General features: G+C 36.0%; 1 protein-coding gene across 4 annotated transcripts in view; it reads right to left on the minus strand.

Annotated features, from left to right (window-relative positions):
- Window positions 1-18,265, minus strand: part of LOC150098208 (non-canonical pre-mRNAs endonuclease FASTKD5, mitochondrial-like) — a 120,975-nt gene that overhangs the window by 63,936 nt on the left and 38,774 nt on the right. For all 4 annotated transcript variants that reach the window (XM_090406300.1, XM_090406299.1, XM_090406301.1 and 1 more), the window contains exon 3: window positions 15,026-15,176. In XM_090406300.1, coding sequence (XP_090262426.1) covers window positions 15,026-15,176 — 151 coding nt within the window. The remainder of the gene's footprint in view (window positions 1-15,025; window positions 15,177-18,265) is intronic.

The following is an 18,265-nucleotide window of genomic DNA, read 5'->3' on the forward strand; positions in this document are numbered from 1 at the left end:
GTCAACTGTGTGGTGAATGGAGAACCTGTGGAACAAGTACAACATTTCAGCTATTTAGGCACGATTTTTACTGAAGATGGTAAATTAAATATAGAAATAGACAACAGAATCAGCAAAGCTGGTATGGTGGGAAGTCAATTGAATAAATTCATATGGAATAAGAGAGAAATTAGTCGGAACACTAAATTAGCAGTATACAAGACAGTGTTCAAACCAGTTTTAACTTATGGATCTGAGAGCTGGGTCAGAAGTAAAACACTTGACCAAAGACTAGAGACCGCAGATATGAGAGTCCTGAGAAAGATTATAGGTGTGAACAGATGGCATCAATGGCAATATCATATTAAAAACGAGGATATTAGGAAAGAACTTGACATTGTCAGCATCCAGGAATGCGTTAGCAGAGCTAATCTCAGGTGGTATGGTCACTTAAACAGAATGGACGAGGAGAGATTAGCAAAACAAGTGTTCTCTGCCAGGTTGGCAGGAAAACGACTCAGAGGAAGACCAAGATATAGGTGGATTGATACGGTACAAAGTGCCTTAGATGATAGAAATATAAGATCTGATAATGTTGGAGTCTTGACAAGTAACAGACTGATTTGGAGGAAAATTGTAGATAGGAAATTAATAATGATGTAAATTTTTCATGTAGTACTATCATATCCTGTACACCCCTTGAGAGTACATGGCAGGAATTTGATGATGATGATGATGATGGTAGACGAAGACATTTCTCTTAGTGTGTGTACCATAAGCCAACCCATACAGGTCATTATCCACATTTCTCCTCGTTCCATATTTCACTCAAATTGGGCATTGTACAAGGGTGGTCTGAAAAGTTCTCGGCCTAACAATCAAAAAAAAAAAATTATAATTTCAAAATTATTTTTATTTTTCAACATAATCTCTCTTAAGACTAATACATTTATTCCATCACTGTAGTGGTTCTCAGTACGATCTGCAATCGCCCCTTGATTCGAAGAAAAACGCTGACAAGTGAGGAAGGGTTTTAGTTTTGGGAAGAGATAGAAGTCAGAGGGAGCCAAATCTGGGGAACAGGGTGGATATTCCAACAATTCATAGTGCAGATCCCTTAGTTTTCCCATTGCCAAAATACCTTTGTGGGTAGGTGCATTGTCCTAATGAAAGATGATTTCTTTCTTCTGCAAACTGGGTCTTTTCTCTCGAATTTTTTCATCTGGTCTGGTTAAAAGATCAGAATAATATTCCCCGGTTATTGTTTTACCCTTTTCAAGATAATTAATAAACAAAATGCCTTTAGTATCCCAAAACACTGTTGCCATTACCTTTCCTGCTGATGGAACTGACTTTGTCTTCTTTGGCCCTGAACAACCAGCTTCTGTCCACTGTTTTGACTGCTGTTTGGATTCTGATGTGTAATGGTGAATCCAAGTCTCATCCATAGTAATAAATCGACTCACAAAATCAGTTTTATTCTTGTTAAAACGCTCCAAGCACTAGTCAGAGATTGTCATGCGAATGTGTTTTTGTGCAAATGTGATCTGCTGTGAGCAAGCACAGCACCAATCTTGTGAAAACCTTTTTCATTTGAAATTCTTCATGCAAAATATATCCTACACGTTCTTTTGAAATGTCTATATCTCAGCAATTTCACATACTTTGACTTGGCGGTCATCCAATACCATATCATGCACTTAATCAATGATTTCTGGTGCTGTTACACTTTTTGGACATCCTTCACGTAGATCATCTTCAAGGCTGGTATGGCCACGTACCAGCCTTGAAGATGATCATAGAAGATAAACTCAGCAGCCCATTTCTTAATTGCCGAAAACGAAGGAGAAAAGTGCCCATAAACCGAAGTGAAGCCTATTGGCTCTTTATCTCAGCAATTTATTAGTGCACCTTTTGGCAACTCGTACAGTAAAGAAATAAGCTTTGTTAATATTACTGAACCCTTAGTATTTACATCTAGGTCTACCTACTCAATGACAAGACCTCAAAAAAAAAGGTCGAAACCGGTCTGGGTAGTGATATTCTGTCATAACGTATAACAACATACATCGCCTAGGAGTTGTGTTTTACATTATGGGAAAATACTAAGGACAGTTTGAATAAATTTACTTTGCTGAAGTAAAGCCTATTGGCTCTTTATCTCAGTAGTGCCCATAAACTTTCATGAACTTCGAATGAATTTCTTTTGGCATTAAACCCTCTTTTACAAAGAATTTTATACCTGCACGATACTCAATTTTATCCATTTCAAGGGAATACACACAACACTTTCGCTTCAGACAGCTGTATAAAACATACTATTTGATAGCATGACTTGCAATATCACATGGATGCTTATGACAGATGTACCAACTTGGAAAAAAAAAATCTTGCTGATAGTGTTACTATCTATGGTCGAGGCCAAGAACTTTTCAGACCACCCATATACATACGCTGAAAAAGAGGGCGATCTCTATTATAAGAGATGAAGGAACATTAACAGAAGAATTACATTCTATTCTCCAACTATTGATCAGCAATGGATATCCTAAAAAAAAGCAAAAAGAATACTACTCTCTGATCCCTCTCTACAACAAATCCATGACATTCATTACAGAACTTCAATTTCATCCTTTTGTTAGTGAACTTTCACAAAAAATTACTAATCTCCTGAAATCTCATGGCATCAGAGTAGCCTTCAAACCTGTTGTAAACTTTCCATGTTTACAACATCCCATATTTTTGTGGCCGTAATTACATAGGAGAAACTTCGATAAGTTTAGAAATAAGACAAAAGGAACATATTGGAGACATCAACAACAACAGAGGGGGACAGTTCAGGGTTGGCATTTCTACAATACTCGCCATAATATTGAATGGGATAAGAGCTCCATGTCATAGAAAGAAGACTAACAGTTCCCACACCTGCTGAACAGTGATTGACCATGTGCCAGTACCCACGCTCCATGTATTTCTATTGTACTTGTGTAACGGTTCCTACGCATTCGGTATTTTTTTAGCAATGTATTGATTCATAATCAAAGCTTGTTGTTTGTTTATATTTGTATGTTCATCCAAATACAGAAAGCCACTAGTTTATGTGGTGAAACTAGTAGTAGGTAAATACTAGTAGGTAACTAGTAGTAGTATCAAATCTTTACGACCAATAAATCCATTGTTAGTTATTTTTATTACATTAGTTTTGTAATAAATAACACAATTATCACTAATCACCTTTTATTTCATCTATCTCAGTCTATGGAATGGTCTTTTGAAGTATTTCCCAAATACTAGATGTTTTATATATACATATATTTAATGGAACAGGCTATCAGACATTTTTAACTTAAATGACTATAAAAGCCAAAAGATAATAAAATAGGGAAAAAAAACTATTTAATAAATAGTTTTTAACCTAGTTTTGTCTTGCTAGAAGATTTCATTGAGTTCATAACATAAAAGTGAAAAAAATTCAGAAATACATAAAAACATTATTTGCATACAACTACATAGTATTAAATCAAAAATGGAATTCTTGGACTAGCTGCACTATTGCGCACATGTAAGAGATTTTGGTCTAGCTTATGCCACAGTTGAATAACAGGGAAGTAACAATCAGAAAAATTATAAATGAGGTTCACATTAAGGCAAACAGAGTTCTGTACAATTTCTGCTGATTCCAATTTTTTCCTTTGAGTTCCTCATAACATCTATATATGATTTAGCATCTATCCCAGTTCATTGGGTGTGTAGTGGAAATCCAGGGTTTAAAAAATTTTGTGCTGGCTTACCAGCCAAGCAAATATCATACTTGTCAGATGTTAGCCTGGGTGTACTCTACCACCATCGCCTATTATGTCATACCTATCTCTCATGTTTATTTGTAGACGTGGTCAATTTATGAGCTTTTGTTAATGCCATGGTAATTATACAGGGTAATTAATTTTTACACTGTATATTTGCCAGTGCTGAAGCAAATAAATATGCTAACTACTTTTGTATTAGTGTGTTTATCAGTCTATGAAGAAAAAATATTCATGCCATAAACACCATGTTCCAACATAAAAATGTGCACAAATTCACATGGAGAGAAGAAGCAAGGAATAGGAAAAGTCTCATTGACTTTGTTATTGTTGATAGTGATGTTTTCTCCCTGGTGCAGGACACCAGAGTGTACAGAGGATTTGAAATCACAAATGATCACTACTTAGTCTCGAGCAGGATAAAATTGAATTTCATATTGAAAAGCATAACATTTAAGAAACTTTTAAAGCAAATAAAAGTTGAGCAGCTCTCAGATGTGAACTGTAGACTAAAATACACAAAGATTATTGAAGAAAAAATGAAAGAGTTTGAGAATAGGAACCAAACCTTGGAGATTCAGTGGCAAGCTTTGAAGAAAACCCTGATTGATTCAGCCAGAGAGGCATGCAGTGAAATTGTCTGCAAGAATAGAAAAATTAGAACTCCATGGTGGACACAGGAAGTTAAAGAGGCAGTGAAGAGAAGAAAGCATATCAAAAGTTCCTGGCAAATAAGTCAGCTTGTGCTCTTAGAGAATACAAGAGACAAATGTAAGAAAGTTAAACACTGTGTAAAACTAGCTAAACAAAAGTCATGGGAGGACTTTGGCAAGAACATAGAAAATAAATATCAAGAAGGCGGTATACGATATTATAGAGGATGTTGAAGAAGCTTAGACATGGAGGAAAGAGTGCTGTAAAAGGAGTTAATGATAAAGGTGACATGAAAACGGGAGAAAAAGATATTCTTTTAGTATGGAGTAATTACTTCAAAAAATTGCTAAATGAAACAAACAGTGAAAGCACAGTGGTAAAAAACACTCAACAGGCATCCAGTCAGGAATACATACTTGAAGTAGAAAAAGCCATCAAAGGTTTGAAATATGGAAAGGAAGCAGGAGTAGATGATATTCGACCAGAAATGCTGAAGTATGGTGGTATAAAAGCCTTACAGTGGCTGCACATTTCAGAAAGCCTGGACAGAGGGAATTCCCAATGATTGGAGTAGAGCTCTAATAGTACCCATATATAAAAAGAGAAATAAAACTGAATGTGTGAATTACAGAGGTATTTTCTACTGAGTGTTCCTGGCAAGATCTATGCAAGTATACTTCAGAAACGGTTGAGAAGAATTGTGGAAGAAAAGCTTGGTGAAAAACAAGCTGGAGTCGGGCCAAATAGAGGCTGTCAGGATCAGATCTTCACTTTACGACAAATACTTGAGAAAACATGGGAATATAACAAAGATCTGTGTTTAAGTTTTGTCAATCTGGAAAAGGCATATGACAAGGTGCCAAGAGAGAAACTATTCAATACGCTACAGTTATATGGTGTCAATGGGGCATTATATTAAGCAATACTTAGTCTTTATTTGAGTTGTAAGTCAGCAGTTAGAATTGAAGGAAGTACAGGAAGATGGTTTAATGTTAAATCTGGTGTGAGACAGGGATGTACATTATCCCCTCTGTTATTCATTATCTATATGGATCATATTATGAAGGAAAGTGGTATTAAATATGATATCAGAATTGGAGATGTTAATGTCAGCACTTTGCTTTATGTGGACGATGTTATACTTCTAAATAAATCCGTTACAAGTTTGCAAGATTTCCTGACTAAATTGAATAACTGTTGTAATAGATATCGTATGAAGGTCAGCATTAAAAAGATAAAAAGAATGAAAATAGGCAGAATTGTTGAAAATGTCAACTGTGTTTTAAACGGGGAACCTGTGGAACAAGTAAAACATTTCAGCTTCTTAGGCACGATTTTTAGTGAAGATGGTAAATTAAATATGGAAATAGACAACAGAATCAATAAAGTTGGTAAGATAGGAAGTCAATTGAATAAATTCATATGAAATAAGAGAGAAATTAGTCGGAACACTAAATTAGCTGTATACAAGACAGAGTTCAAACCAGTTTTAACTTATGGATCTGAGAGCTGGGTCAGAAGTAAAACACTCGACCAAAGACTAGAGACCGCAGATATGAGAGTCCTGAGAAATATTATAGGCGTGAACAGACGGTATGAATGGCAATATCATATTAAAAACGAGGATATTAGGAAAGAACTTGACATTGTCAGCATCCAGGAATGCGTTAGCAGAGCTAATCTCAGGTGGTATGGTCACTTAAACAGAATGGACGAGGAGAGATTAGCAAAACAAGTGTTCTTTGCCAGGTTGGCAGGAAAACGACTCAGAGGAAGACCAAGATATAGGTGGATTGATATGGTACAAAGTGCCTTAGATGATAGAAATATAACATCTGATAATGTTGGAGTCTTGACAAGTAACAGAATGATTTGGAGGAAAATTGTAGATAGGAAGTTAGTAATGATGTAAATTTTTCATGTAGTACTATCATATCCTGTACACCCTTTGAGGGTTCAGGAATTTGATGATGATGATGAAGTGATACAAGACCATTTATTATGATTATTTTGTATTAATAATCATACTATTGATATTAATAATAATTTGTATTAATAATATCATATTTTTTCTTCTAACACTCATGTCTTGAACCATTTTTATTGGGAAAAGAAAAAGCAAACAGTTTATACTTTTTTCTCTACCTTTATAAACAAACACTGAAAACTCTCAATAAAACAAAACTCTTAAGTCTACACATAATTACATGAGTGCATTTCTTAATGACTCCAAAAAACTGTCAGATGGACAGGTCCAGTGATGTCATATCACACGGTGGTAACTTAGAAAACTACTGAAAAAAACATTTAAGTTACAATCAATATAATCAAATATTTTGGGAAAATAAATACTTCTTTCTCAACTCTCTAAATTTTAGTATCTACTAGTAATGGTCAAATTCTACATATTCCATCATTAGATAAGAAATAAACTAATTACCAATGTCTGCTGTGTATCTATTTTAGGTTACTGTACCACAATTAAGATTATATCATAGTAATGATATAATCAGTTAATTGTGGTACAGTTAATTATGTTACATCACTTAATTGTGGTACATCACTCTCTAATGATGAATGTGTAATCCTCTCATCGGTTGTATTCCATTATGACAAATCAATGATAATTGACATACGAAAAATTATTTACGACACAAAACAGACTTGGCATCATGTAAATAAAACTAACAATTAAACCAAAGCATCTCTTCTGATTTTTTTTTTTTTAACTTGTCAACTAAAAATTCTTGCTTGATGCAGATGAGCACAATTTTCAAGCCCTTGTGATATCTCTGACATGCTCTTCAACACAAAGCTCAAATCATTTGTTCATTTGTCATGGGGAACTGCAGCCACACCAAGAATGGTATGCCCTGTTGTGTTTTGGTTTTACCAGGCAAAGCCAGGATTGAAGTTTGGTTGAGAAGTGAATGAAGTATGGGTTTTATATTTCTTGAGAATTTTTGCCAACTTGGTTGAAACGAAGCTGATATATGGAAAGCACATAAAACATCACATCATTGTCAAGGGTTTCTATTCCTTATAACCTCATCCATTATAAGAGGATAAGGTGGTTGGCCCAATGTCTCCTAGCGTATCCTGTCTGTAGAAGCATTATGTTCTCAAGGCCGGTTTGCCCACTTGCAGGAGGAAAAATCCCAGACAAACTGCAGAGAAAAACCCTGCAGTCCATGCCCAAGACCAGCTAACTTGGCTGTCTAAGAAAGATCCTAAGCTCCTCTCAGCAACAGGAATCAAACCCAGGGCACTCCTTTCCCATGCATACGGTTGCAAAGGGCATAGCCACTCGGCTAACCGTGCGAATCCCACCACATCATTATATTATTATTATGTGACACCTCTAGGGAGTCCAAGGACTCATTGTGGGAGGGCACTCTACTTCACTAAAGACATCTCATCCTCTCCACTACTACTTAATTCTCCTACTATAACACTCCTACCATCACAATGCCATCTATCACCCATCATCACCAACAACAGTACTTTTGTTTGTAACTACGTGTGTTCTGAAGGTCGATTTGTCTGTACATGGGATGAAAATCCCTTCCACCTCCATATGAGATTGGCTAACTCACCTTCAATTAAAAAACCCCATATAAGGATTCCCCTCATCACGCTGAAAATCTGATCAAAAGGCGCAATGTTCCGCTAGTTTTCCAATATTTCAATATAGTGTGCAGGTGGGTTAAACTGGAGCTTAAAAAATAGTCTGTTTATGATAACTTCTGAAAAGTCAATAAAAGAAAATAACTGTTTGGTAATTTCTTCACTGATGAGAGTATGTGTGCAGTTCCCAAAGTAGAAATGATACCAAGTTTTTGGGGTGGTTATTGATAAGACTGAGCATGATGATATATGTAAAAATGTGTAGGTTTTCTGTAGATAGAGGTCTTCAGTTTTTTCAATGAATGTGTTAGTTTTACATCCAGAAAAAGAAGGGAAGGGAACCATTAACTTCTAGCTCCAATGTAAACTGAATTCTAGGATGTAGGTTGTTAAGATGGTTCAAGAACTCTTGGAGTGAATCTGGACTATGGCTACAAATCAAGAACACATCATCGATATTTCATTTCCAGTCTTGGTTTTAATGGAAAGGTATTTACAACTTTTTCTTCCAAGGCTTCTAAGTATATATTTGCTAGTACAGGTGACAGAGGGTTTTACCATATCCATTTATTCATTGGACATCATCAAGATGCCGTAAAGTAACTGAGATGCTCAGTGCCACCGGTCCTCACCAGGTGGTCCTGTTGTATGCTTTTCTGGAATCTGCAACTCTCTGAAGATCAGTCATTCCAGACACCATCCATCTCACTGATGGCCTATCCCTTCCAAGGGCCTACCTCTTTTCTAAGGAACCTTAAAGTTCTACCAATCAATTCTAGTACCCATCGGTTTGTCTGCCTTTCAGTATATGATATCCTCAACAGCCTTCTGTGACACCACATCCTTTTCCTTGGAACCTAAAGGTCTTATAGGACTTCTTTAGGTTCTAAGTCGCTGTTGGAAAAATGCATCCAAAATCCTCAACTTTGTTCCTGTGGAGATAGATTAATCATTCCAGATTTTAGACAAGTTTCTGACTGTTGTTTTAGCCATTCCTAATCTTCCTCTGGCATCTTCTGAACAGCAATTCTTCACATTAATAATAGATTCCAGGTACTCGAACTTGTTGACTTCCTCAATTCTTTCTCCATTAAAGTACACTTGTTTCTCAGGAGCTTCCCTGTCTGTATTGCCTTTGAAAAAACCATAATCTGTGTATTGCTAGGATTAATCTCATTAAGTTTGTTAAGAATTTCTCCTAGTTCTTCCTTGTCATTACAAAGAAGTGCTGTATCATCAGCATACCACAGATTACTGATCAATCTACCACCTATCCTAATTCCTGTCTTAAGCTCATCCAATGCTACACACATGATGTCCTCGGCATAGATATTAAACAGGTGAGGAGAAAGTAGGCATCCTTGCCTAACTCCCTTTCCAACCTGAATCCAATCAGTTAATCCAACACCTGTTGTTACCATGACTTCTTGCTCACTGTACAACTTAGCTATCAACCTAATTGTGTGTTGAAGAAAACTCATTATTTTCATTACTTCTCACAATTTCACATGCTGAACACAGTCAAAAGCTTTAGAGTAGTCTCTGAAGCATTACCATAGGGAGTCTAAATTCTTTATACTTTTCTATGATCTGTCTAAGGCAAAGGATCAGATCTCTGGTACCCTTATCTTTCCTAAAAGCTGATTGTTCCTCACACATCTCTGCCTCAACTTTGGCCTCAATCCTATTTAGAACAATCTTTAATATTAGTTACCCATAGCAAGGCCAAAATCTGTTTGTAGATAGTGTTTTTAATAGGAAGTAACTATGTTATTTATACAATGAATCAAAAGTGTCATAACTTTTCTACATAACTTATCTTGTAAGCGCTAATACTTCGTGGGTGCATTAATAAAGAGAGAAGTGACATCGAAACTGGCCATGATTTCATCTCTTTGACAATGTATTTTTTTTTAATCATGGATACGAAGCGTTCAGAAATCTTAATGCAGAAGTTAGCAGACCCTGTTAAAGCTTTCAATAATTTAACCAGATGTTTAGATAACTTATAAGAAGGAAAGTCAATCCCTTCTATACCTGGTCTCAGTGGAGTGTTTTCCTAATGTATTTTTTTGTTGTTGTACACCATAATCTGTGGCAAGGAATGAGAGTGTGCAGAGAATAATCTTAATTCTCTAGGGAATTCCAAAGTGGTCTTGAGGAGATTATTATTGTGGTTATGAAGTTCTCGAGTCATATTTCTTTCTTTCTCTCTCTCAAGAACCAAATAAATATTGGTATGAAGGAACTGAGACATCTTGTAATTAAATTCCTCAGTATCTAGGACTACAGTGACATTTCCTTTGTCTGCAGGAAGAATTATATCATCTTCATTTTCCTTGAAATTTTCTAAGGCTTGGCATTCCTGGTAACACTATTTTTTGATGGTTTTGCTTGGTTAACTGCAAAGAATGATTCTGATCACAATCATTTTGCTTCCTCAAATGGGAGAAAAGAAGCAGCCTTTTCTATTTTGCATACACACACAACACACATTATTATTATTATTTTCCTGACCAACATGGAGTCACAAGACTCATAATGGAAGGTTAACATTAGTCAACACAAAGTCTATCATACTACTCCTTAAATTCATCCACAGTCTGTATGTTCACCACTTCTCATGCAAAAAAACTTACTCTTTACTCTTTTACTCACTACCTTCTTTTGCAACTTTCATGAATGGCCCCTTGTCCTTGGACCTTACCCTTGTTCTACCATATGAAAAATCTCCTCAATGTTAATACAATAATATCCTTTCAATATCTTCAATGTCTAGATCATTTGTTCTACAAGGTTACCTTCTATCCTCATAATCAATGTTGTACAGTCCTGATAATTTTTGTTATCAATCTCTGCACCCTCTCAAAGGTTACTTCATCCCCTTCAAATCCCAGTGACCAGATCTGAGCACAGAAATCCAGATGTGGTCAGATCAAACTTTATACAATGGGACCAGCACACTTATCTCTCATGGTCAATGTTCTCCTTGACAATGCTGCAATTCTCTGAGATGTCTTCACAATCTTTGCAATATACCCGTGGAACTTCAAATCTCTATCTGCAATCACCGCATGATCCTTTGCTTCCTCCACTTCTTCCAGTATAACTCCACCAAAACCTTACATCTAGTTGCATTACATTGTCATCCCCATTCATTTGTCCACCTTTCCAGCCTATTAAACTCCTCTTGAAGAGCCAAAATATCAGCACTATTACTAATAACCTCTCAAGCTTCACATCATCTGAAAACAACTGAACATTCCCCGTAGTCCTGTGACAACATCATTGACATAAAGATTAAACAGCAATCTCCAATCCACTAGCCTGATATCCAAACACATATGATGCAACTTAAAAATCAACTTTCATGTGGTACTACTTTTGGAAAAATCCAAAAAAGACAGTGTATATTACCTTCATCCACACTTCTCTTGTTACTCTATTGAAAAAGGAAACCAGATTACTAAAACAAGAGTGCCCTTTAATAAATCCATGCTGGCCTGCATAAATAATATTACCCTCACCTGCCCAATTCTGAATACAAGTTCTCACCAATTTCTTCAAAATCTTAACTACAGAAGAAATACAAACAGGCCTATAGTCTGATAACTCCATTCAATCACAACTTACACAATGATATACAATGATATCTTACCTCCTTCCACTCTCCATGAACCTATCGCATTGGAACTTTCATTAAACAGCCAAGTTAATGGCACAGTCAGTTCCATAGCACATTTCCCTTAAAACATGTGGTGAAATTCCATTTAGTTTCGTTGCCTTATTGGCATTTAGCATATTCAGTATACATACTCTTCATTCACTTCTAACACTTCACCACTCATTATCCTTCTAGGAATAAAGCCTGTAGTACCATGATAAAACACTAATAAAGTGATCATTAAATGGCTCAGCAATGTCATCTGCTTTGGTAACCTGATTCCCATCTCCACCAAGCAAGATAATCAATCCACTATCATTTTTCCTCCTACTCGCCATATAGTAAAAAACTCTTTGGGATTATCCCTGGATTGCAGTGCCAGTCACCTATAATATTCTAATTTTTCTCACCTTAAGATGCTAGTCACTTTCCTAGCCTGAGGCTTATTTTTCTCATGCAACTGCTCTCCACCTCTCTTTATATGCCTTCCATAATCTCTTTTTCTTCTGCAATTCCTGCTGTCATCCATTTGACTCCGAATTCTTCACTCAAGATATACAATCTGTCATTGCTGTCAACAATTTTTTCTCCCATGCACTAATTACCCTTCTTCAAATTCTTTCATTCATTGTATTGCTGCAAGCTGGTTTCTAAGTCTATGACAGTCACCTGCCTTATAATTCAACATAACTCCCTTCTGTTTTGATTCCTTCACATGCCTATTCATCCTTCAAGTCAGGACTGCATGGTCACTCTCACCAACTGGGGCAAGTATGTCATCTGTCACAATTAGATCCTCTGATGCTATGATCAAATCTCTTAATCCTCATGTTTCCTCCACCACATACTGCCTAAGACAGCTGCCCCTGAAGATATCCAGAAATTTAGTTCCCTTATTACCGCATACTGTCTCCTTTGACCAGTTTATATCACTATACTTGAAGTCCCCTATAAGGATCACTTGCTTCACACTTTCCACAACTAATGCCTAAACATTTCCCGCTCATCACCATCTGTATTATCTGATTTGTAGCAACATCCCACTAAATATCTTGTCTTATAAACATTTATCTCACACCATATACTCTCAAAGCCATTAGGGTTTTTTCCACTGAGATTCTCCACCATGAGAGTGCACAATCTATCTCTTATCATGAGTAACACTCTGGCACTACGTTTACCTTCCTGATCCTGCCAAAATATGCTATATCCTTCAATTTCTATCCCTGTTAGAACATCTCCTCAGTTAACCAAGTTTCACTCACACCAAAAACCTCTGGAGAGACTAAGTAAATGAATCCCATAAATATACTTCCTTTATTCCTAATGCTCCTAGCATTTGTATACAGAAAAACCAGTGGACTGCTAGTATTGTTATAGTCATTATTATTCCCCTCATATTACCTGGCTCTGTAATATAGTGTATACTCCTTCATTTCTCAAGCCACTACAACCTACAACATTCCACCTGTGCAGTTCTAGTTTTCCTGTCCCAACACTCACCTCATCAGAAAATAACAGTCTTTCGAAATACTTGTAACTTTCTGCATTCAAATATAATTGATCTCTTGCATATAGCTCTCTTCTATCCTCAAACATACTCCATGCATCCACATATCCCAGACCTATTTTCCTGCCCATTCTTGCTATCATCTGATTCATCATCACTGCTCTTTTCCTCATTATCATACTGGAGCAACACACTATCTTTCCACAGACACATTTCTGCTGCACTATGTCCAACATCGATTTCAAATTGCATGCTGCTGCAAGCTGATTTCTAAGTCTATGATAGTCACCTGCCTTATAATTCAACATAACTCCCTTCTGTTTTGATTCCTTCACATGCCTATTCATCCTTCAAGTCAGGACTGCATGGTCACTCTCACGATTCCTCTCAGGTCATTTGTCTGAACCATTACTATCATCTCCTCCACACTTTCACCCCTTTTCGCTACCATTGCCATACTCTATTGTTCCATCTGACTTCTTATTAGTTCCAATCTCTCTCTCTCTCTCTCTCCCCCCCTCATCCCTCTCACCTCTCTGTCCCTTGCTCCTACACTCATGACTTTCTACAATTTCCTCTCTTCCCGTAGGTGTAAGAGAATGATGACATTCTCTTACACCTACTTTATTCCTCTCACACTAGCCAACCTCTTTATCCTCCCAAAATCTTCGTTCTCCCTCCTTAACTCAGTCTTCATTCCTTCCATCTCCTTTCTCAGGAGTTCTTTTCTCTCTCCACACATTCTGCTTTCAATTGACATTCACAAACACAATTGTAGCCATCAGACAAACCATCTCAGTCTGCTTAACTGTCCAAACTTAAATTTATATGTAGGTCTTTAACATTCTCTCCATCCTCTTCCACACGACTGGCATCCACAAACTGAAAATCACTGTTTCAGAAGCACTATCTACACCACCACTAAATCCCAAGATCAAAACACTTATGTCTCCCAGCACTTCCCACTGCCCTACATTTCTCTCTCTCTCTCTCTCTCTCTCACACACACACACACACACACCCTGTCTCAGACCTGCTACATTTTTAAACAACAAGATGCATAGATACCACATGTGTATGTATGCATCTTGTAACCTAAGTGAAGATTTTATAGCAAGATACAAAATCATTAATTAAGTTACAAATAATGTAGTCTTTAAAAGGTGAGGGCTAGATGTAGTACTAAAACTGGCAGCTACCATATTGAATATAATTGATACACATGAAGACAATACCTTGACAGTAAAATCCTAATAAAATACCACACAATTATACAAAAAAAAAATCGTCATTTTAAATAGTGCAAACTTAAAAACCAGTATTGTTACTAAATAAACACAATAATATCTTTCCTTACTACTAATACTAATCTTTTTTTAACAGCTCACATCACAAGTTGCATCCATCTTCACGCACTAGCAGCAGCCTCTTTTATATATTATATTGAAACAACTCATTAGACCTCCCATGATTCAGAAGTCTGAACTCTAATTACAAGTATTTATTTCTAATCACTTTTTTTTACCCCAAGCAAACTGTTTTTTTACCTAGTCTGAAATAGCATGCATACAATTACCAAAAAGTCAACCAATCTGAATTACATCCAAAAAATAATGTTAATATGAGTATTACACTATTGTTTAATAAAAATATGCATTATATTAGCTGTGCTTAATGCATTCATAAGCATAATGATGTCACTGTGCAAGCAGAGAGCATACATATAATGGCCACTCAAGCCAATGTTAAAACAGCTGCAATAATCAAAATGATAAATATGATTCTTACCTGGAGAATAGAAATGAGGTAATATGTGTCTGAAACTCCAGTACTGAGTTCCACCCACAAGAGAATTAAGTCCTCCACTAATAAATAAAAGCAATTTTTCTTGATGAGTCAAATCACTGTAGTGATTATGTGGAATTCTACTCATGTATGCCTGATAGAATAAAAAAAATTATTATTATATCATATGTCTTAAAATATAAAATATTTGCTTTAGAGAACTTACAGAATTGTTCTAAATTTTAAATAATTTTTTTTTTAAATATCAAATCCATACACAAAAGAGTGCCAAACTTATGCCATATTAGTACATATATGCAAGAAAGATTTCAAATGGAAAGAAGATATTTGTGTGTCGGATTCATTTTTTGTGAGACTATGATTTGACAAATTAAAGATCACCTTGTCGTCCGGGAGGTTGTTTTGTATCCGATATTTTTTCTTGTAAAGTTCATAGAATTTCTTAATTTGTTTGTCTTTATAAAGTTTGAAAGTTTTTTCATAACTGCATTGTATCATTTGATCTATTTGGTTCCATATGGTATATTCTAAATTGTTAGAAATGTCATCAAAGAACTTTTTTTTATTATCACTTTAGTTAATATCACTTTTATTTAGTTCGTACCTCGTGTGTTGAATCCTTTCTCTTACAAGGGCCAATGAAGAGTGCAGATAAATTTTTTTAGCTGACTGATATACAGTTGATATGACCTCTGACTATGAGGAACTTTGGAATGATGAAGAATTCCCTGCAACGTTTAAGGAATGTTAGGTGGTTCAAAAGTTTAACCTTTCTGCATTTTTCGCTTTCCGTGCACCGAACTTTGTGTTTCATTAAACTGTTTAAATTAAACATATTTGGTCGTTTGAAAATTAAACATACAAACTTATTGTTTTAATACTGACATTATTGTAATGCGTATAAACATCTTACATTCTTTGCCTACCAGTTTCGCTAGCAAACTGTCTAGCTTTTTCAAGGAGTTGACGGAAAAGCATAAAAAAACTAGTAAATGCAGATTGAAAGGAACATAAAAACGTTGTAAACAATCTAGTAGCTAAGGTTACACATTCGCGTGACAGAGACTGAGAGGACTTATTGTTCTTATTCATTATCACACATGCGTGTTTGTTGTAAATGCCTAATGTGATTACTGGCTAGCTGTAGTTCAGATGGATTTAGAGAGAGAGAGGATCAGGTTTTTCCACAAACTGTTCAGAATAGTACCCTGATTTCTGTTGAGGTTTCTGCCCGTTATTAACACTATTGTGGCTTCCTTGAATAAACGATGTCCATAGTCGTCATCCAAATATGACATGGAGCTGTTTTGCCACTCTATCATGTGGTTAGACGTAGAGAAATGATGTGCTAAGCCAGAAGAAATACTTCTGTTGTGGTTTACATCACCAACATGTTCTTTTTGTCTGATCTCTAAACTCCATGAAGTTTGTCTGATGTACGCAAGACCACAGGAGCAAGGAATGTAATATACTCCTGGATATTTGTAGAATGGCACCTTATCTTTTGGGGATCCAACCTGTATGATGCTGGTGCTTGATTTCAAGACCACTCTGATGTTGTAGACTTTTAGTATTCTGGCTATTTGATAAGAAATTGACCTGATGAAAGGGATCACTACAGTAGAAATGTGCTGGGAGCTTGATTCTTCTTGTCTGAGGTTGTCACCGTATAGATATTTTTTGATGATGTTCGGAGGATATCCATTTTGTGATAATGTGTTGGCCATTAGTGAGAGTTCAGTCTGTGTATCCTCCTCTTCTGATATAAACTTTTGGGCTCTATTTTTCAACATATGGATAATGCTCAGTTTGTGTGTCCTGTGATGGTTTGAAGTATAATGTTGATATCTTCCAGTGTCTGTAGGCTTTCTGTAAATAGATAATTTGACACTATTTCATTGTCTCTTTATCAAGATGTCTAAAAAATGCAGTTGGCTGTTGTTTTCTACTTCCAGAGTGAATTTTATCTTGTTATGTATTGAATTGATTTTATTCACAAACGATTTTAGGTTTTCTAAGCTGTCTTGCCATATAATGAAATTATCATCTACATATCTCCACCATATAGATGGTCTAGGGAAGATTGTGGAGAGAATTTCTTTTTCAAGTTTTTCCATGAAAAGGTTGCACAAGATGGTGATAGCAGGCTTCCCATTGCTAGGCCTTCTAATTGTTGGTATATAGTGTTGTTACCCTTGAAGAAATTAGACTGAAGGCAGTGTCTAAACATCTGTGTAATGTCTAGAGGAAAGAGGTCTTGAATGATGTTTATTACCTCTTCTACTGGTACATTGGTGAAAAGGGGATACAACAACTAGACTGGCTAGCATGTCTGTTGATGCAATCATAATGGCTTGGAGTTTATGTACAAAGTGCTGACTATTCTTGATATAGGATTCTGTTGATCTTATTTTATTTAATAAGTTTGCAAGATGCTTGGCCAAAAGGTAAGTTGGGGATGACCTTCTATCAACAATTGGATGAAGAGGTATATCCTTTTTATGTATTTTAGGTGTCCCATATAGTCTGGGAATGATGGGATATGAGGATTTTAGTGTTCTCTTCACTTCTTCTGGCCAAATGTTACAATTTTTGATTAGTTGGTTTGTTTCATTATGATTTTTTATGGTGGGGTCTCTGTCTAGGATCTTATAGGTAGAGTTGTCTGATAGTAATACGTTTAACTTATCATGATAGTCTTTAGAGTTAAGGATAACTGTTGAATTTCCCTTATCAGCCTCGGTAATGATGATATCTTTGTTTTTCTTCAAGTTGAGGATTGCCTTTCTATCATAAGGAGACGTGTTGAGATGACTACAGACATTGTTTATTCAAGGAAGCTACAATAGTGTTAATAACCAGCGGAAACCTCAACAGAAATCAGGGTACTATTCTGAACAGTTCGTGGAAAAACCTGATCCTCTTTCTAAATCCATCTGAACTACAGCTAGCCAGTAATCACATTACGCGTTTACAACAAACACGCATGCGTGATAATGAATAAGAACAATAAGTCCTCTCAGTCTCTGTCATGCGAACGTGTAACCTTAGCTACTAGATTGTTTACAACGTTTTTATGTTCCTTTCAATTTGCATTTACTAGTTTTTTTATGCTTTTCCGTCAATGACTTGAAAGAGCTGGACAGTTTGCTAGCGAAACTGGTAGGCAAAGAATGTAAGATGTTTGTACGCATTACAATATGGTCAGTATTAAAACAATAA

This window comes from Typopeltis vanoorti, chromosome 16 (genome assembly GCF_054136105.1).
Source record: "Typopeltis vanoorti isolate ZY-2024b chromosome 16, IOZ_Tvanoo_1.0, whole genome shotgun sequence".
In the NCBI taxonomy this organism is placed as follows: Eukaryota; Metazoa; Arthropoda; class Arachnida; order Uropygi; family Thelyphonidae; genus Typopeltis; species Typopeltis vanoorti.